Source organism: Thunnus albacares, chromosome 4 (genome assembly GCF_914725855.1).
Source record: "Thunnus albacares chromosome 4, fThuAlb1.1, whole genome shotgun sequence".
NCBI lineage: Eukaryota > Metazoa > Chordata > Actinopteri > Scombriformes > Scombridae > Thunnus > Thunnus albacares.
Genome location: NC_058109.1, coordinates 9373689 through 9391559, shown reverse-complemented (window position 1 = coordinate 9391559; position 17871 = coordinate 9373689). Strand labels below are relative to the sequence as shown.

At 38.4% G+C, this 17871-nt stretch overlaps 1 protein-coding gene across 4 annotated transcripts in view; it reads right to left on the bottom strand.

Moving 5' to 3' along the window:
• arhgef10la (Rho guanine nucleotide exchange factor (GEF) 10-like a) overlaps positions 1-17871 on the bottom strand; it is a 125148-nt gene that overhangs the window by 12433 nt on the left and 94844 nt on the right. For all 4 annotated transcript variants that reach the window (XM_044348925.1, XM_044348926.1, XM_044348927.1 and 1 more), the window contains 4 exons: positions 16184-16270; positions 8899-9113; positions 7829-7986; positions 3704-3846 (listed from right to left, as the gene is read on the bottom strand). In XM_044348925.1, the coding sequence (XP_044204860.1) occupies positions 3704-3846; positions 7829-7986; positions 8899-9113; positions 16184-16270 (603 nt within the window). The remainder of the gene's footprint in view (positions 1-3703; positions 3847-7828; positions 7987-8898; positions 9114-16183; positions 16271-17871) is intronic.

Below are 17871 nucleotides of genomic sequence, written 5' to 3'. Positions count from 1 at the left end.
GTTGACATTTTAATTTTAGAGAAAAATGCATCCAATACTTCAGTTTATGACCAAAACCTACAAAAGTTCCCATTAGCTGTACTGTGTGATTAGTGCTAATTAGCAATTATAGCAAACTAAAATGTTGAACATGGTAAAAATACGGTAATACCTGCTATATTTCGGCATGTTGACATTGTCATTGTAAGCAGGTTAGCATGCCGACGTAAGCATTATGTTAAAGTACAACAGTGTTACAGTATATCCTCACAGACCCACTAGCATGTCTGAAAACTCTGAGGTCAGAACTGTCAAGTGTATCATTTTAAGGCTTTGTGAGCTTGTTACAGGATATCTTCATCTTAAGACAGATGTAACAGCTTCTAAATCATTACATCCCTTGACCCACATTTGTCTGTCTCTTTGCTCTCAGCCATTGTATTGCTGAGGTTTTGTCAGCAGTATATTTTCTTGTATCCCCACTGGGGTGGAGTGTACATAATCAAACCGTACAAAACAGAGAGTACACACAAATTTGTAAGTAGTGATGAGATCCCTTGGGTTCCTGTTGCAGGTGAGTTCAACGTCATTGTAAGTATACAACCATGTTTATCCAAAACGGACTGTGAAAGGTTTTATTTGAATAACGCTATGTCGTCAAGGTATTGACTGTGAAGATTTTAAAATTGACTCATGTTAAGCAGCAGGGTGCCGGAATAAGTGGCGTCAAACCAGGCAGGCTATAGCGTCCAGAAAAGTCATGGATAAATGATTCAAAAGTACAGCATATCTGACAAAGCGGCGAACATCCATAAGGGAAAACAATGGAAAAAAGTGAAGTGAATATGGGTGCATGACCCTCTAGCCCTTCTCCAAGTCATATCGCTTGCTACACGTGCCAAGTTCTGCTTCTCCAGATCCTGGATATGCACCACAGCCCATGTGAAGTCAACCCTCATGAGTCCACATTAGCGAGGAAGACAAGGTTAGGAAAGAGGTAACCAGAGCTGACCTGTTAAGCTCTGTGGGAGATACAGTGAACCAGAACTGTGCCTCCTCTGCGTGGCCACTCAGCTGATTAAGCCCATGTCTCTGGAGGACTGGGCTAAGGAAAAAAGGTGAAGGAATAAAAGGAGACATCCCTAGCCCGGCTCACTACTGATTACTACTGATCTTGAGACTCAATAAGCAGCTGTCTCTGTATTTGAGCGTCCAGATTTGTCAGCTCCTTTTTTTTTATTTGTTGTAACTAAAGAAAATGTAAATACATATTAAATCTGTACTTTACATGGTTTAATAATTATTTGCTACTTGTACATGTTGTTTATGCTACTTTTATATTTGACATGAGGTCAACTAAAACATATGTAATTGCAAATTGAGTAAGTGGTTAAATGAAGGTTGTACATTTGCCCTTTTCCTGATTCTATTTTTGCTGGAAATGTAGCTCCTTAGTATTGAAAATGGAAAACAAATTTATATGGTACGGGTGATTAGACACATGCATTTTATTAATTGTTAGTGCTTTTGTTTGGTTGTTCAAATTTAGCATCATATTTTATATGTTATCAACTTTTATTTATCCACCGAGGGTTTGCTTAGCACACATCGCTCCTTTCCAACAAAAAGCCTTCTAACCATTCACACAGCTACGCACACTCACATCTGGGAGCTATAATTAAATGGTAATGGTTTGCAGTTCAGCATCTGAATACCATATTAACATTACCCAGAAGAGTTTGTTTTCTGTCATTCATTATTGTCTACCACAGCCGGAGAAGTCGCCCCCCCCCCCCCCCCCCCCCCCTTGTACACCTCTAATGGCACAGAGTACAGATGAACACCTTGGAGAATGACTGCACAAAAATGGAAAGCATGACAGAGAAAACATTCAGGTTGATTTTCTCGAGATAATGGTGCGCATTCAAGTACCATAACTCAGAGCTCAGAGCGCTACAAGAAAATGAAGCTTATTTGTGTGTGAGAACTCCAACAACTACAAAGGGTTTGATTCGTTGTCCATGCGGCAGCTCCAGGCAGTAAATCTTGATGACATCACAGATTAGAATGCTGGCTCTCTGAGGCTGTGTGCATAAATCTTTTTCAGAAAATGAAAGGAGAGGAAAATTTCCTCAAATGCTGCAAAAAAAAACAACAAAATAAAAAATAAAAAAAACACCTTGTCTAGCAGTTTCACTGATGAATCCATCCATAAAAGTATTCAAACCGTGTTTTAGAGAAGAATGAGAATATTTTTCAGCTGGGAAGGTAGGTGGAGTTGACCTTGCAGATAAGAGTGGCGGAAATCTTACATGCGGTATTTGCTTGAAGCTCATTATTTAATTGGTTGACTGGGACATTTCTTTCAAACAAAAGCGTTTCAATTTCCAAATGTTTTAAGACTGATAGGTTCGCTCCCAAGTTGCTCCTAAATGCTTTAAGGATAACGGGCCTCATGCATGAATGTCTTCTTATTTTTCTCTTATATTTGTTCTTGCACAAAGCAATGAGAGGAAAATAAGAAAATCCTATGTGGGATTCAACTCTAACTGCCTGAACTGCCACCTGTTCATGAGGAGGTGCACATTCATGAGATGTGATCATTAACATAATCCATGCCCCTAAAAACTGCAATGTAAGGCTGCATGTTTCGCTCCGTTTATGGGTGAGTTTCATTCACAAAAATTTCCCAAAGAGTAAAAAACACTGCACAACTTCAAGTCTTGCTTTCAGAATTCAGAAGACAAGAGCAGAACAACTTTAGGAGAGACAGGGGGGGAGATCTGGAACAATTAGAAAAGATGAATCAAGCTAAGATGTCATCAGAGCAGCTCTGCGCTGTGACAGAAATGAAGAGGGAATGCTTTGATGTGAAGTTAGATGCTAAAAAACATCTTTCTAAAGCAAAAGCGCTCCGTGATGGGAGGTGGTCAAGGGATATGACTGTCACAGAGATATTAGAGGAGAGAATATTATAGTCTGCAGGTGATGTGACACTGTCAGCTGCAACACAACATGATACTGGATAGAGACCTGCAGAGAGACACAGAGGCAGCTGTCGGAGTAAGAGAAGTTTCCAAGCAACTACTGAAATGTAGAAGTTACTGCACCAAATCAAAAAATCTAAAAAAAAATATATATATAAACGTTGCATTAAATTTGTTTTACTTATATATTAAATTTCTTTTTTAATTTCAGTATCATATTTAAACTCAAAATTAATTCAGATTAGGACTTTATAACTGTAAATCAAACAAGTGTTTCTACCCAGTGAAGAAAGGCAGGGATGATCTATTCATGACATGTACGACAGGTCTGGACCACTCTTAAATTTTGTTCGTACTCAAGAGAAAATCCTAAGTACGAGAAAATTGATGAATGCCACAAACGTTCTTGAATAACTCATACGTGTATTTTAAGTGTGCTTCTTGCATGAGGCCCATTCTGCTTTACTCACATATTGCAATGTGGACAATAAGACATGGCAATCTGATATTATTTCAATCGAGTTTCAGTGATTTCCATCAGGTGAGAAAACAAATTTTTTATGACTTTTCCTTGAAATATTTACTGCTGTATATACACAAACAGAAAATGAACAGTAAACACAGTGTCCCATAATTCAATATATACAGATAAATGTCTATATTTTCCCCCCTTTAAAGGCCAGCAACACATTTCTGAGAATTTGTTCAGGTCAAAAACTGTATAGTTTTGTAGTTACCTGAGTAGTGAGGCTGGAGATGTCCATGACTGTGACAGAATTCCCGCAGCTTGCCCACACTGAGTCATCCAGCACCAACAACATCCGCACTGGTTCTGAGCCCAGGTTCACACATCTGCGGGAGTCAGGGTCCCAAAGATCATCTGAAAAAAATAAGGACAAGGACTAAATATGCTATTCGAAACTGCAACCTATAAACAACTAGGATGTGAAGAAACCCCCTAATATTATAGACTTTTATCACAGCTATAACCTACAATTATATTCAAAGAGTACTCCACCAATTATGCATTATACCCCAATTACATTGTTGAATTCACAATAGACAATTAAAAAAAAAGAATCAAAATCATCGCAGCAGAACCAGAGATATCATCTTTTTATTTCACGCATTCTTCTTCCTTGTCAAAAACTGGCATCCACATTTCCCACAAAGCAACTGCACTGCTGACAATTTAGTCAGACACTCAATTGTGTTGTGACTGTAAAAGCTAATGTAGCCTTGAGCTGCTAGCCTCAAGCAGTGATGAGGTCTGGTAACCTCACTCCTTTAAAACTCAACAACCCCAATGTTTTTCATTTTCAGAACTTGTAATCTTCAGCCCCAATTAGGGACAATTCATCAGACTTTCTGCAGGTCCCTTTGGAGCAACTTTTTTTTTTTTCACATATGCAGTAGTACTCCCCAGACCTGTAAACAGACTTTGTTTAAAAATCAGTGGAGTTCCCCTTTAATTAACTCCACACATGCTCCACCACTATTTGAACACTGTCACATTGAGCGAAGCAATTAAATTCAATTCTTCCCACTTGTACCGCAGCAAGTTAACTTGGTGTTTACTTTAAAAAATACACTTAAAGCTATTTAACGGTGCTGAGCAATTATTAAAGCGTCAGTGGAAAGGCTCACAGCGGAGGCTTGTTTCTGTCACTCTAATAACATTTTTAAAAAAAAAACAAGTGAGAATATAAACTACAGGTTGACTAAATAAAAAAGACTGTGGACTTCCATTTCAATGGAAGACGCCACACACTGCACAGCGCAATGTTTGCATCCTTCCCACCCAAATGATAATAAGTCTGGTGTACACTTTAATCCATATTCCAACTTCTTTATCACTACTTCTCTCTCTCTCTCACTGTCTTGCTCCCTCTTTTTGCTTCATCGGTGTGAAAGTGAAACAGACCTTTTTTCTTTGACTTTTAATCACAGGGCACACGTTGCAGCTACCACAGAAGCACATTATAAAGTGAATTACATAAGCATTTCCTTTGCTATGCGTTAATGAAGCACATTTAGAAAAGGGAGTGCACCCAGCCATTTAATTAACATTTTGCGTTGTTTATTTCTGCCTTTCATTGCAGAATAGCTTTACAATGCCTTCTGACTCCCACAGGTTAATTGCTTGGCATGTTATAAAGGTCATTTTTCCACCTTTTAAAAATTCACTCTTGTAAATCTCCCTCCAGTCCGTCACACTAAGCCCGGCAATGCCAACGCTTTTCCCCTCTTTAACATGGGTGGGGAACAGACCAAACTACTCTGCCTCGTCTTACAAAATATTTTCATTGTAATTTGACATGATGTCTGACGTGCATATATCAGTGAGGAAAGCTAAAGCGTATTATTCACTACGCAACAATGTGCTGCGGGTATTCATACGCCTTTTGATAAAAGTCTCAACTGAAGCCTTGGCATTTCCTGGCTGCTGCAGACTTGTTTTTAGACAGTAGCACGCTAGTCAAGGGCATAAATCTTTAACAGATGTGCCGAATCCACAAACATTCCCCGGCACCCTCCAGAGCTTTTCTCCTGTCCTTTTTTTTATATACAAAGCATGAATAGTAATATTTAATCGGCATGCAGCAGCTTGGTGTAATTAATCACCCTTTCTGCTTCGGAGGAGAGAAGAGCACAGGAGGAAGGCAGACACATTGACATACTTTGGCCAGGTAAAAGGAATCCAGTGATAGAGCTATTGTGCTCCCGCTGGCAGTGAAGACCGCAAACCACTGCTGAGATGGTGTTAAGCCCCCCGCGATGCATGACTAAACATGGCGTGCCATCTACCACATGGTGAAGTGTTATTTTCATACAGTCGGTGTGAAAATCACTAGGAACGGGAAGTATAGCGTAAAGGGAAAGTGATTCTAAGGCAGTCATTTGAAATGTAGTCTAAAATTAACATAATGTTACAAACACTCTCATTCTGAAACTGGGTATACTGAAAAATGTATCAAATGTGAAACATAACACCAATATTTACACTGTGGGCCAAACCGTGTATTACAACACAATACAACACAATTACTTTAGAGCTCTTTCATAAATGTATAATGCAAGAAAACTCATTTGTACTAATTAATTCGCTGTAGGAAAATAAGTATTTTTGTCGATTAATAAGCAAGAAATAAATAAAAACATTTCATATCTCATTAATAGACAGGAATGGTGGACATACAGATATGTATCCAAATGAGCAAAAGGTAAATAAAATATCCATTAACCTTATATTAGTTACCAACCAACAAACATTTTAAAAATTTTATTTATTACATTTGCTTGTCTAATTGCATTTTACATTGGTTGAAAATAAAATGTTGTGATTCACACACCATAGCAATGACGGGCCTAATTTACAGTATCTAAAAGATATCCAAGTTCATATAAATAGCATTAAGGAAATGTACTAAATGTGTTTCATTTTTCATTATATTTTGATGAATATTTTCAGTATGTAATAACCTCATTTACATTATTTTGTATTTTCTTCTCTCATCTTAAATTTGTGAATTATTGCCAATTATTGATAAGATGCATAACTTCTATTCAGTCGATGTTAATGTAGATTTACTGAAATCTTTCGTGCATCTATTAGTGATTTACATATATATAGTTTTTCAAAATGTTTCAAGGTCTGTTCAGTACTTAAAAAGCTTAATAATAATTCTTGTTTACTTTAGAGAATTAATGAACTGGAACAGTTTGATTTCCTGTTGACCTAATCACGCGAGAGATACAAAGAAAGAGAAAAAATGGTCTAGAGCAGAGAATCGCACACGTGTTGGAGACGTCACAGAGTATATAGTGTTCATCGTGTATTTTCTTTTTGTTTGTTTTATTGGACTGTGAAGTGTTTGCTGGTTAATGCGCTTGTGACTGTGACTGTGAAGCAAGCTAGTCAGTTCAGCTTAGCTAAACCGCCGCCATCGTGGGAGAGACGTCAGTCATTTTCTTCTCACGCACGGACGAGGTCACGAGACCGCGGTCGGGGAGGAGCTTGGGCGGTTGTCGCAGATGTTTAGCACAGCGCTGAGGATGGTCTGCTATCAGCGAGGGTGTGGTTCCTGCTGCTCATCGCTGCTGTCCTGCTGCAGGCTGAGATAGGCCTGGTGAGAGTGATTTCTACAGACACGGCAGGAGCTGTTCTCACTCTACACACAGAGGCGCTTCTGTTCTGCTTCCTCATGAGCTCCAACTATAAGCATGCCAATTAACCTTAATGCAAGCTTGCTTAAAGAACAAACTAAAACAGAGAGTGCACTCAGGTTAACACAGACTAATGACTAAATTATCCGGGTCTTCATGTATGGTTTTCTGTTTTATTTTTCATATTGGGTTTTGTTGTATTTTGATATATGCAATTTCTGCATTCAGTTAATACAAGGTCAAAACTGAGATACTGTGTGTGTGCTGTTATTTCTCATCACATGCTGTATAAATGAATAGGTTAATTCATATATTTAGAGACATTATATTGCGTTATTAAAACCAGGATTTTTTCCCTTAGCCTTACATTAGTTATTAGAGTGAGATTCATAGTTTACCCTTGACATTTTTATTATATAATGAGTTGTCTCTGTCACCATTTTACCAAGTATTGGAGTTTAAAGGGGTTTAATGCTTTATTGAGTATCACATAAAATGTTCCTCCTGTCAGGAGCCTATGCTGAAAGGGTTACAATTACTGTGTATATCATCATATTACATATTACATAAATGGGGAAAAAAATGACTTACTTCCCAAACAGACCATACATTGAGGGTAGCAATAGGCACCACTGTGACAGGCACTAAACTACAGCCATCACTCTGGAAACAAAGCAACCTTGGAAGCACCTTACCACTGTTATTTCTTCCATAAACGATCATGTTCCCGTTCCGCAGGCCAGCAAACAGGAAGCGAGAGGAGTGCTTCAGGCACAGCACGGGGCAGCCCTCTGGGTTATGGAGGGTCAATAGGCATTGTGCTGCAGTGTCAACACTGCCGTAGACCAGTATGCTAGAAGAACAAAAGCAGCACAAGCCGACATGATAAATGAGTATCATTTGAAATGACAGAGTGCCTCGTTTTCATGCAGTTTGATTTAACAGTGCACTTTGGAGCAAAGCATTGTGTATGTGCAACCACTCTGTCTTTCTCATGTTCGAAATGCCATCTGAACTTTGCTGCATCTTATTGTCTTCTTCAGAATGACAAATGTACATCGCTGTTGGTTCCTCCTTGTCTGAGAAGAAAATGTTAAGCAGCATTGGAGCTGACAGTCTTTCGTGTGTGCTAAAATGCTGAAATTGTATTTCATTTTACTGTATGTCTTTTTTTCTTTTTCCCCGGACAGACATTTATAATGGAAGAGAGTGAGTCAGCATAAACAAGCTGCTGACACATGTCCTCTGACTCAGGTTCTTATACAAACAACTAAACACTACTTCGAATTAAAAGTATAGAATGGTGGTAATGGCTCAAGGTAAAGGCTGAATCTGAAATTCAACAATTTTCTCTGGAAAAAAAAAAAAAATCATTCACTGTAACTATGACAGGAGACTGAGATTAAACCTATCCTCTATTATACACAGTAGGGATCAGAAGGTTTATTGGATTTGAAAATGAAACAGTGATCTTAGCAGCAGTGCCAGTATTGATGCTGTGTTGGGGTATCAACTCTGATTTCTTGCTTTGATGAAATATTGACAAGCAAATCTATACTGCTAGAAATCTAAGGGGACTGTTACAACAGATAATACAGGATATTATTTTACAAAATGTGGAGTGTACTGACAGAGTAACATTTGTGCTCTTATCTTTGTTTATCCTTCATTTTCAAATTTTCATCTAATTCTATATCAACTCAAAAGATTGTTTCTTTTTTTTTTTCTTGTGTATCTGTTGCTCTCTGTGATAGCAGCATCTCACCGTCCATCGTCTAATCCAACACATATGTTGGCTCCCATCCCTGAGGGGGCCTTGTGAATTCCAGTCTCCACATCCTCAGTCGGAGAAGGTTCTGGCACGTATTCCAGACATCGGACAGCAGAGCCTGTTTGCAAGCTCTTTACAGCCCTTGGCATGGGCCTGTTGAGGGAAAATATCTCTATCTGCCCCTGACAGCCTTCTCCTCCACCAGCCACCTGTAGGAAATAAAAAAAAAAAAACCTTGCTGAAAAAGTTCAAGACCACATGTTAAGATTCACCAATGGACTGAATCATAATGCCACAGGTAATAAACTATGCTGTTGAAACAATAAAAAAAAAGCAGGAACAGCGAAACCAAACCAGTCTCTCTTAGATCACGCTTGCGATGTGTATTTGCTGCCTTAATCAAATCATGGAGGTCAGAGGATAATGTGTCTTTGGTTAAACATTCGCTACCTGTCAGCTATTTAGATTTCAAAAAAGCTCAAATAAATTATCCTTTCAGACCTTGTCATTTTAGTTCCCCCTTCACTTTTTTTTTGAATATCACTTAGATTTCTAAACACATTATGTAATGGATTCACAGTGTCATCTCTAGAACATCAAACAACTCTCGAAACACTGCAATCTTTTCATCAGAGAAGAACAGACAGGCTCTGAGTCGCTTAACACTGAGGGCTTTTTTAGAATTTACAAGATAAAGTGACTGATCTATTGCTGGAGTCACTTCATAATAAAATTAAAATGAAATCATTTTCAATTCATTAAACTGGCATCTGATACTAACATGTCCAAGGTCGTGCTGAACACTTCAAAATACTGTACTGAGTGTCCCAAAGAAGTAAACACAATTATAAAAGCAGAGTTGTTGCAAGCTGGAAACTTTTAGTGGCTCAATTAGGAGAACGTCCTCCATCAATTAACACCTGTAGATGTCTGTCCTTTTTTGAAGAGAGAACAAGTTGTGAAAAAAACTCCCTAAAAAACAAGACAGCTAACCTTACATGTTAGCATTAAAGGTCCACCAATCATAACAAGCTTCCCAAGGTGATCCACACCCCATAGGCTATGTGTCTATCTCAATAGAGGCTTGATTTCCTATGTACCACATTTATATTGGCCTTTGTCTAAGCCTGTCAATGCCAATACAGAGAAAACGAAGACTGTAAGAGCCCTCCAACCTGTCTCTGATGCATTTCCAATTAAAGTGGCATTGCTCCTATTCCCAAACAATTAAAGTGTCGCTGTGGGTTTTCAATATGATTTCATTCATTACTCCTGATTGAGGCCTAGTTGGATGTCCAGAAAAAAATGTCCTTCTTGGAAAAGAAGCACAGCTGCTTGCTGCTAGACACCGAAGATTTATTCTCTGTATGAATCACATCGTGTGAATGTGACATGAGCTAAATATAGTCTTTAGCTGTTCTCCTCCACGCTCACCCTTATTTGCATGCAATCATTTGTTTGATTTGTATCAGCGTGCAGAATCTGGACAGGAGCGATCCTGTGGGCTCTTGAGAATGAGCCAGAACAAATAATGGTCTGTTGCACAGGGTGAAAAGAAGATAGGGAAGACTTATCTTGCAGCGAGGAGCCCAAAAAAAACACGGCTTCAAGTGACTGTGTAACTAGAGCCAGAGGCAAAGCCCCTCCTCATCCAGACTCCTCCACAATTTATACATTCACGTGTCTATCTGTACCTCCCAAACCCCTCCATACACCACCATCACCACTATCCCTGTCATTGAACACAGTAGCCTACTCTTTTCAATTCGATTCCCCCTGATATCGAGTGCAAATAATGTGTCCAAACAAAGTCATCACTACTTATTTAAAGAAATAGATATCTGGAGTCGTGCCCTGGACGGATTCCTCTTCTCAGCTTGGGAGAAGCAAAAACTTCCCTAACAGTAAATGCTCAGCCAGCATTAATTAGATTGGCCTGGACGCAGCAAGAGAGCGTGGGAGAATGGTCATGATGGTACATTCAATGCTCACTTGTATTCGCTACATTAAGAAGGCAAAAGTTTGGGCCACCAGATTGTTGTAGTCTGAGATGGATGCATTTCCTTTCCCATCACTGATACTTGTTATGAATCCTAACTTCCTGATAAAGGTGTATAAAAAATGAGAAACATAAAGGCAGATTAAATGCAAACTTTATCTAAAATTGTGAAGTAGGATGTTGGGAAAAGTGGGACAAGGAAGGTGAAGGCAAACAGGGAAACACTGGGGTATCAGGCTGATTAGACACAATGTCATTACTCTGATCAAAGCACATAGAAATCCCCATAGCCCATCTCACTTTAACATGATTAGTGTCATCCCTTATTTGACAAGCCTGCCAGGGAGGTAGAACCAACTGGGGGCGGAACGCTCAGCCACTAATTATTCTTGCTGGATCCGCAGGCTTTCTCTATTATTTTTTCAGTGGATCCCAGTTGCTTTTTTTTGTTTTGGTTACATATTGTACGGTACAGTACGTAACATTCACAAAACCGGAAGAAGGTCAGATGTCCTCAGTTCTGAAAGAAATACTTGTTTACAAGGTTGGTTTCAGAGGAATTCACTTCTAAGATTTTAATTTGATTCATAACAAAAATGTCCTCTGAAAATTCAGACTCTTAAGTGAAAGGCCTCCTTCAGCTGAATTTAATTTAAGAATTTCCTTACAGACAGCAGTTACAATAAAGGACCAATAGTCCTTGGGTCCTCATAGGCAAACATTTTCAGGTTATTTAAATTAATAAATCTACCACAGTTTATTCAGAATATCAAATGTGACTGCCTCTAAATACAAAAATGCATAGGTGCTTTTGCATTATTTACCGCACAATGCATCATCTCTGTCAACCTCTAACATTGTACTTCCATAAAATCCCTGTACTTTTTCTTCTTTTGAAACAAACTTCCTGAAACTTATCACCATTAAAGACTACCTGCGGGTAGAGCTGTAGACTTGAGACTTGTACCCGAGTCAGATTATGTCACAAAAAGGTGGCCTTGAAATTTGACTTGGACTTGACCGCAGTGAGACTTGACTTGATTTGAGGAATTAAAAACCTTAAGGTCTCAAGTTTTAACCTGGTGATATCCCGGACCAATACAAAATAAATAAGGCACTAACAGGAAGACCTTGCATGGTTGCATAATTCACATATTTAATTATTAGGCATATTGATTTAAAGGACTTGCTCTTAGCTATGTGAAAAACAGTGACACAGCTTTGAGAGGAAAATGCTCAAATGCAGTGTAGATTTTAACGGTTAGCATTAAGAGTCCTGAAAGACTTGAATTTTCACATTGAAGACTTTGAGATTTTCTCTGACAGGTTTGTGACATGACTTGGACTTTTTTCCAGCTTGATTAAAGTGCTTCGCTAGCAGGACTCTTAGTTGTATGGCTTACTGTTATCCTTTAAAAATGTGTGAGCATTATAATTACAGATAATTGCTGAAGCCACCATTAATGGCTTACTTTTCAAGAATGCATGCAGTTGTAAGGGAAATCAAACCTTTTAACGCAACACATCAGTCTAGCCTTCACTCACTTTACGAGATGTATTCTCCTTCAAGACCAATGTAACACACAGCATGTGGGCAACCTAACTTTCTTCCTCTAAATGGTGTGGGAGGACAGGGTCGGGGTCATTTAAGTCATCTATAATAGCATGTTCTTAAAGAAGATCAAGGTCAGAGTGGCCTAGGCTCATTCAAACACTGATATCACAGTGCCCTAAAAGCCAGCTCCACCATATCTCTTCTCCCCCATCTAAGTGAGCATCCAGTAGTCTTTAGAATAGCTCCTCAAAAGCAATTAAGTCTTACAGACACTTAACCGTACTCTGTCTCCTGGAGGGCCTACACTTGATTTAGTCACCTTTTAGGTCGAAAGAGGATTACCTGATAAATTGCCCACCTTCTCCAAAAAGGAGGGAGAACAAAATTTGAAACTTAAAGATTAATAGCAGATTCTCAGCATCATTTTTTTCTCTCTCAAGATCCATCTAAATTCTCCGATGGCACAATTTTCCCCACACATCGTAGAAACACTTTGCAGCTGTTACCTAGCACTAGCCTTTATACTGGGGGTCTCCAACACGTTGCTCGCAAGCTACCACTAGCTCGCTACCACTAGCTCGCTACTACTAGCTCGCTACCCGTTTCTGAGTGAATAAATTTGAGTCACTTGGTAAATTTGTTTAAATTTTTATACAATCAAATTCACTGATATCCCGCCCACTTCTGACACAAAATGATTATTTGTCAATCAGCTGTCAATTAAACAAGTTATAGGGCTGTCAAGTTTGGTTACGTCAGTGACGCCATAACATTAGGCAATGTTAGCAGGCTAGCAAGCACACACCAGTTTTGACAATGACTGCGGAAAATAGTCAGGCAAACAATCATATTTTAGTAGTTAAATTGGACAAGTAGTTGTGTTGAAAGAATGAAGTTTCTAAAATAATAGGAATGTAAAGATAATATTTGCAGGATTTGAGTTTAAAGTTTCTTTTATTGTTAAACAATAGTCAAGTTGAATGCTTTTATATTATAAAGTAAGTTATCTCAACTTATATATAAATATGTTTCTGAAAGTAATCTTATCACATAAGCGTTGCCTAACTTTATTTCCTTTCACCATAGTTTTAAACTTTATTTCAGTAAATGCTTTAAGTTGTGTAAATAGTTCGGGAGAGTTGAACTACTGAAGGTTGTATGCTTAGACATCGTGAAGTGTTAATATGAAGGTTAATGTTTGTTATTAGAAGAACTGACTTATCATGAATCTTGTAAATTGCTTAACTGTTTTTGAATGGTTTTACAAATATGATACTGAAGCTGACAGGACCGTTATTAATCAGAAATATCATCAACAAAGAAATTGAATATTCATCGATAATTCGGCGCGAAACCCTTTTGAACACACCAAAAGCTCCTCCCGTTTTATTCTAACTTATAAAAACAGCCTCAAAGAGATTCCTCTTTGAGCTGGCCTCCAAGAACTCAAGAAAACTCTTAAGAAGTCTCTTTTATTTGTTTTTCAGTCAAATATATCCGTATTTAATCTTTTATTGCAACAAGTTAATTTGTTTTGTTTTATTAGTAACATTAAGTCTTGTATTTCCATGTATAGTAATTTAATTTGAAGTAAACGCGTTCAGTATTTTATTTTGAAGTAGATGCCGCTGAAGACTTGAGCGTAGTCAGACTTAACTTTATTCGACACTCAACTTAAGTTACTACAAGACAACCAAAAGCCTGAATTAAAGAATTTATTTAGAGAAGTTGAATTAGCTTTTCCCTTAGCTTTCCCCGATACAACACGTTAATCCTCGAGTCACGCACTTCGAGCCACTCTTGCTGAATAATTGTCTTCATTAAATTTTTATCATCCTTAGGCCTTATTCATTTATTTATTTATTTATTTTACTTTCTTTTTATTTATTATTTTCTGTATATTATCTATATATATTATATTATCTATACTTTATCATGTATCCTCAAGACGTTTACCTATTAATAAATGTCTTCATTTATCCTAAAAGTGTTTGCTTGTTTCTTTGAGCTGCAGTAAACAGAGGTCACTGTTTGGGACAAGAACTTACGATTATGAGACTGATTCATTGATTAAATTGAGCAAGGGTTAGTGCTACCTCCTGGCACTAACAAATCCTAACCAAAAAGGAGGTGGTACCCTAATGATGAGGTAATTCATTAATAAAGTATTAATACTCCTACGGCAAATACAGTAACAGAGGCTTTGTTTAAAGTGGCGCACATCCTAATGAAGCACAAAAAGCCCTTCACCAATGGTGGGATTGTAAAAGAGACAGTGACTGCAGTGGCTGAAACGTTATTCAAGAAATTATGCTAAATCATGCTATTGCCAATGTACAATTTAGTGCTAATACTGTGGCAAGTAGAGTGTCTGCGCTGTCTGCAAATGCAGACATTGGGCATCGACAGGTGCAAATGGTTTTCGATTCAGTGTGATGAGTCAGTTGATTGATGACTTTTCCACAAAAGAAGAGTTTTTGACCTCACTTCCACTAAATCTACAACCAGAGGAGTTGATATTTACAATGCTGTGAAGGACTACTTTGTGGGGAAAAAAAAGATCACTGTTAAAAAGCTGGTGTCTGTAACAACTGACAGAACGCTGGCTATGACAGGGCATTGGAAAGCCATGCAGGGGCAGTTGACGCTTTGAACGTACACAAGTACTGTGACCTACTGTCCAAGCTTGGGACACGAATTTGCAGACAGATTTGGTGACTTTGAGAAACTTGAGCCCTGTGTGACATTTATTGCCAACCTCTTCATGAAGGTGGACATAGGTGAGATTTCAGGACAGATGGCTGAACTGTTCTGTGTCAGTCCTGTGGAGATTGAGGTTATAAACCTCCAAAATGATGTCCATCTAAAATCTCAACAGCATTCACAGCATTTCTGGAACCTAGTAGAGCCAGAAAACTATAAGAACCTTCATCAAGCAGTTCTGAAAATGTTTTGCTATGCTTTGTTTGGGTCTACATACCTTGTGAAGCAGTTTTTCTGACATGAATGTTATAAAAATCTAAGTTCAGAACAAGATTGACAGACGAACATTTGAATGACTTCATAAGAGAGAACCTAATTGGATACACTCCAGCATACACCTCTCTTGTTGACTCCATGCAGTGCCAATCATCTCACATGTAACACATGCATGTAAACTACAGATGATGAGGGGAATGTGAAGGGAAGTGATGTGATACAGTGACATTATATGACATTGCATGAAAAACATGCACATTTAAGATGTTTTGATATATTGGATATCAACATCTTGTTACTGTTCACACAAAAGAAGCTTATTCAGCTGGTTTGGGTGGAGATCAACTATGTGAATAAATGTTACTAATAACATGAGCAGCTCTCGGCCACTTTCATTTTGTCAAATTAGCTCTCAGAGGAAAAAAGGTTGGAGACCCCTGCTTTATACTGTATTAATTCACAGTTTCCTAGCGACATTTTACAGAGAAAAATGGTGCTTGTCCCAATCTTAGCCTTGAGATATATTTTTTTATTTCTTTTTTTTTTTTAAATACATAAATGAGAACAGAATGTGGAAAGGGTATTTAAATGGTCATGGTAATTGTGTTAAAAGCTAAAATTATCAGCAAATACAGAATATGAATTATTTTGCCTTGTTATTGATTTTAGTCATTTGGCATTCAATGGCGTGTGTGTGGGTGTGTGTATATGTATGCATTCATGTGTGTAAGCAACACATTACTTACCCAGAGGTAGCCTTGAGGTAAAGAGGTGCTCGCTGCAGAGAAGCCCAACAATGCACAGTGAACAGGATTGTGGAGGGCTGCTTCAAGCTACGAAAAAAAGAGACAACATTAATATTAATTTATTTTGATCATGGCTCCACCCTGCCAACTTCCTTTTTTATTCTTTTGATGTAGTAATAGCAAATTGGCACTGGCTTATCACTTTTCAATTAGGGACATATAACATTCCTGCAAAGTGCCTCAACTTTGCCATCAACAAGAACTTTATTTCATCTGGGAGTTGATAGCTTCCCACCCACATTATAAGATATAAATGCAGTTGTATCACATCTTTTTTTTTTAATGAAAAGGAGTCAGTATGTGGTTAAAAAGTTACAGATTATCCACAATAAATGTGGACTCTTCTCTTCTCTTTAAAAGATATGTGTGAACAGTTTGTATCTAAAACAGCACTTGTATATGTTCAATGCATAAAAAAAAAAAAAAGGATGATGGAAACAAACAACAGACTTATCCTGCATTGTTCCTATTTGTACATAACCTGCAGGTCTCACATTTTAGATTGCTTTCTGCTACAATGCCAAGATCATAAATTAATTCTTCATGTTTCAGTTAATATTGGAGGGAAATATTAGAGTTTTGGTCCAGTTTTAACTGTCTCTACACAATGCTTGATTTTTTTTTTCATGCATAGATTTGGTGCTTACTTCTCACTAACCCACTCACTACCCTGTGTATGGAATGTGCTGTCCGGCTAACTTTATAAGACAGTAAATAACAATTTGTCCGTAGGAGGTGGATAGGCAGTAAAAATCTTTCCATTTCCTGGTTATTTCAAAATGCATAAAGGTTGAGTTAATGATTACATGCTTGGTGCAGACCATCTCTGCACCACAATCATTTTCAAGCTTTAAGATACACAGAGCAGTCACTTAAAAGACACAAGGGGTTAGTATAACTGCAATGTGACATTTACCTTTGGAAATGAAATTGGTCAAACCTGGGAATACACCAGAGGCTTGAACATTGAAGCCCTGAGCCGAGGCAGTTGTCAGACTATATGTTATCAATAAAAAGAGCCAACGTCTTACACATTGGGAAATGAATCAATATTCCTTCGACATGTGACAGATTTGTTTGCCTGAAACACATTGATGGAGGTTGACATTCATAGTTAGCTGATGTGCATCGAACCTCTGCAGTAAAGGCTGCTCTTCTAACCAGCGGTCTATCCAGTATGGAATGATTATTATTTTGGTGTTTGACTGCTGAGGGTGGGCCATGTGACAGACAGAGCAGCTAATTGTGTGTTGTCGGGCTGGTGGTGGTGGTGGTGGTGGTGGTGGTGGGGGGGGGGAGTGGGTGAGATGTGGGTTAGAAAGGGGGAGGGAAGAGGAGAGTGGGTCAGCGATGACTGCCGCGTGTCTTTAACTGTCGTCCTCCACGGTGGCAAGCATCAATCACAGGTAATTTATAGCCTCCCTTGGCCAGAATCCTCCCCCTTTTCTCTCTTGTTGGGTGTGTTTGTCAACACTAAACACACAAAAAAAAGGATACTGGCCACTGCTCTCCCCATCTGCACTGCAAGGCTATTCCTCCACTCCCCCCTGTGTCTGTCTCCATCTATTCAAATTCACTATGCAGATGCATGGCTTGTCCTCTCTATCAATCACTCAGTCCCACTCTCC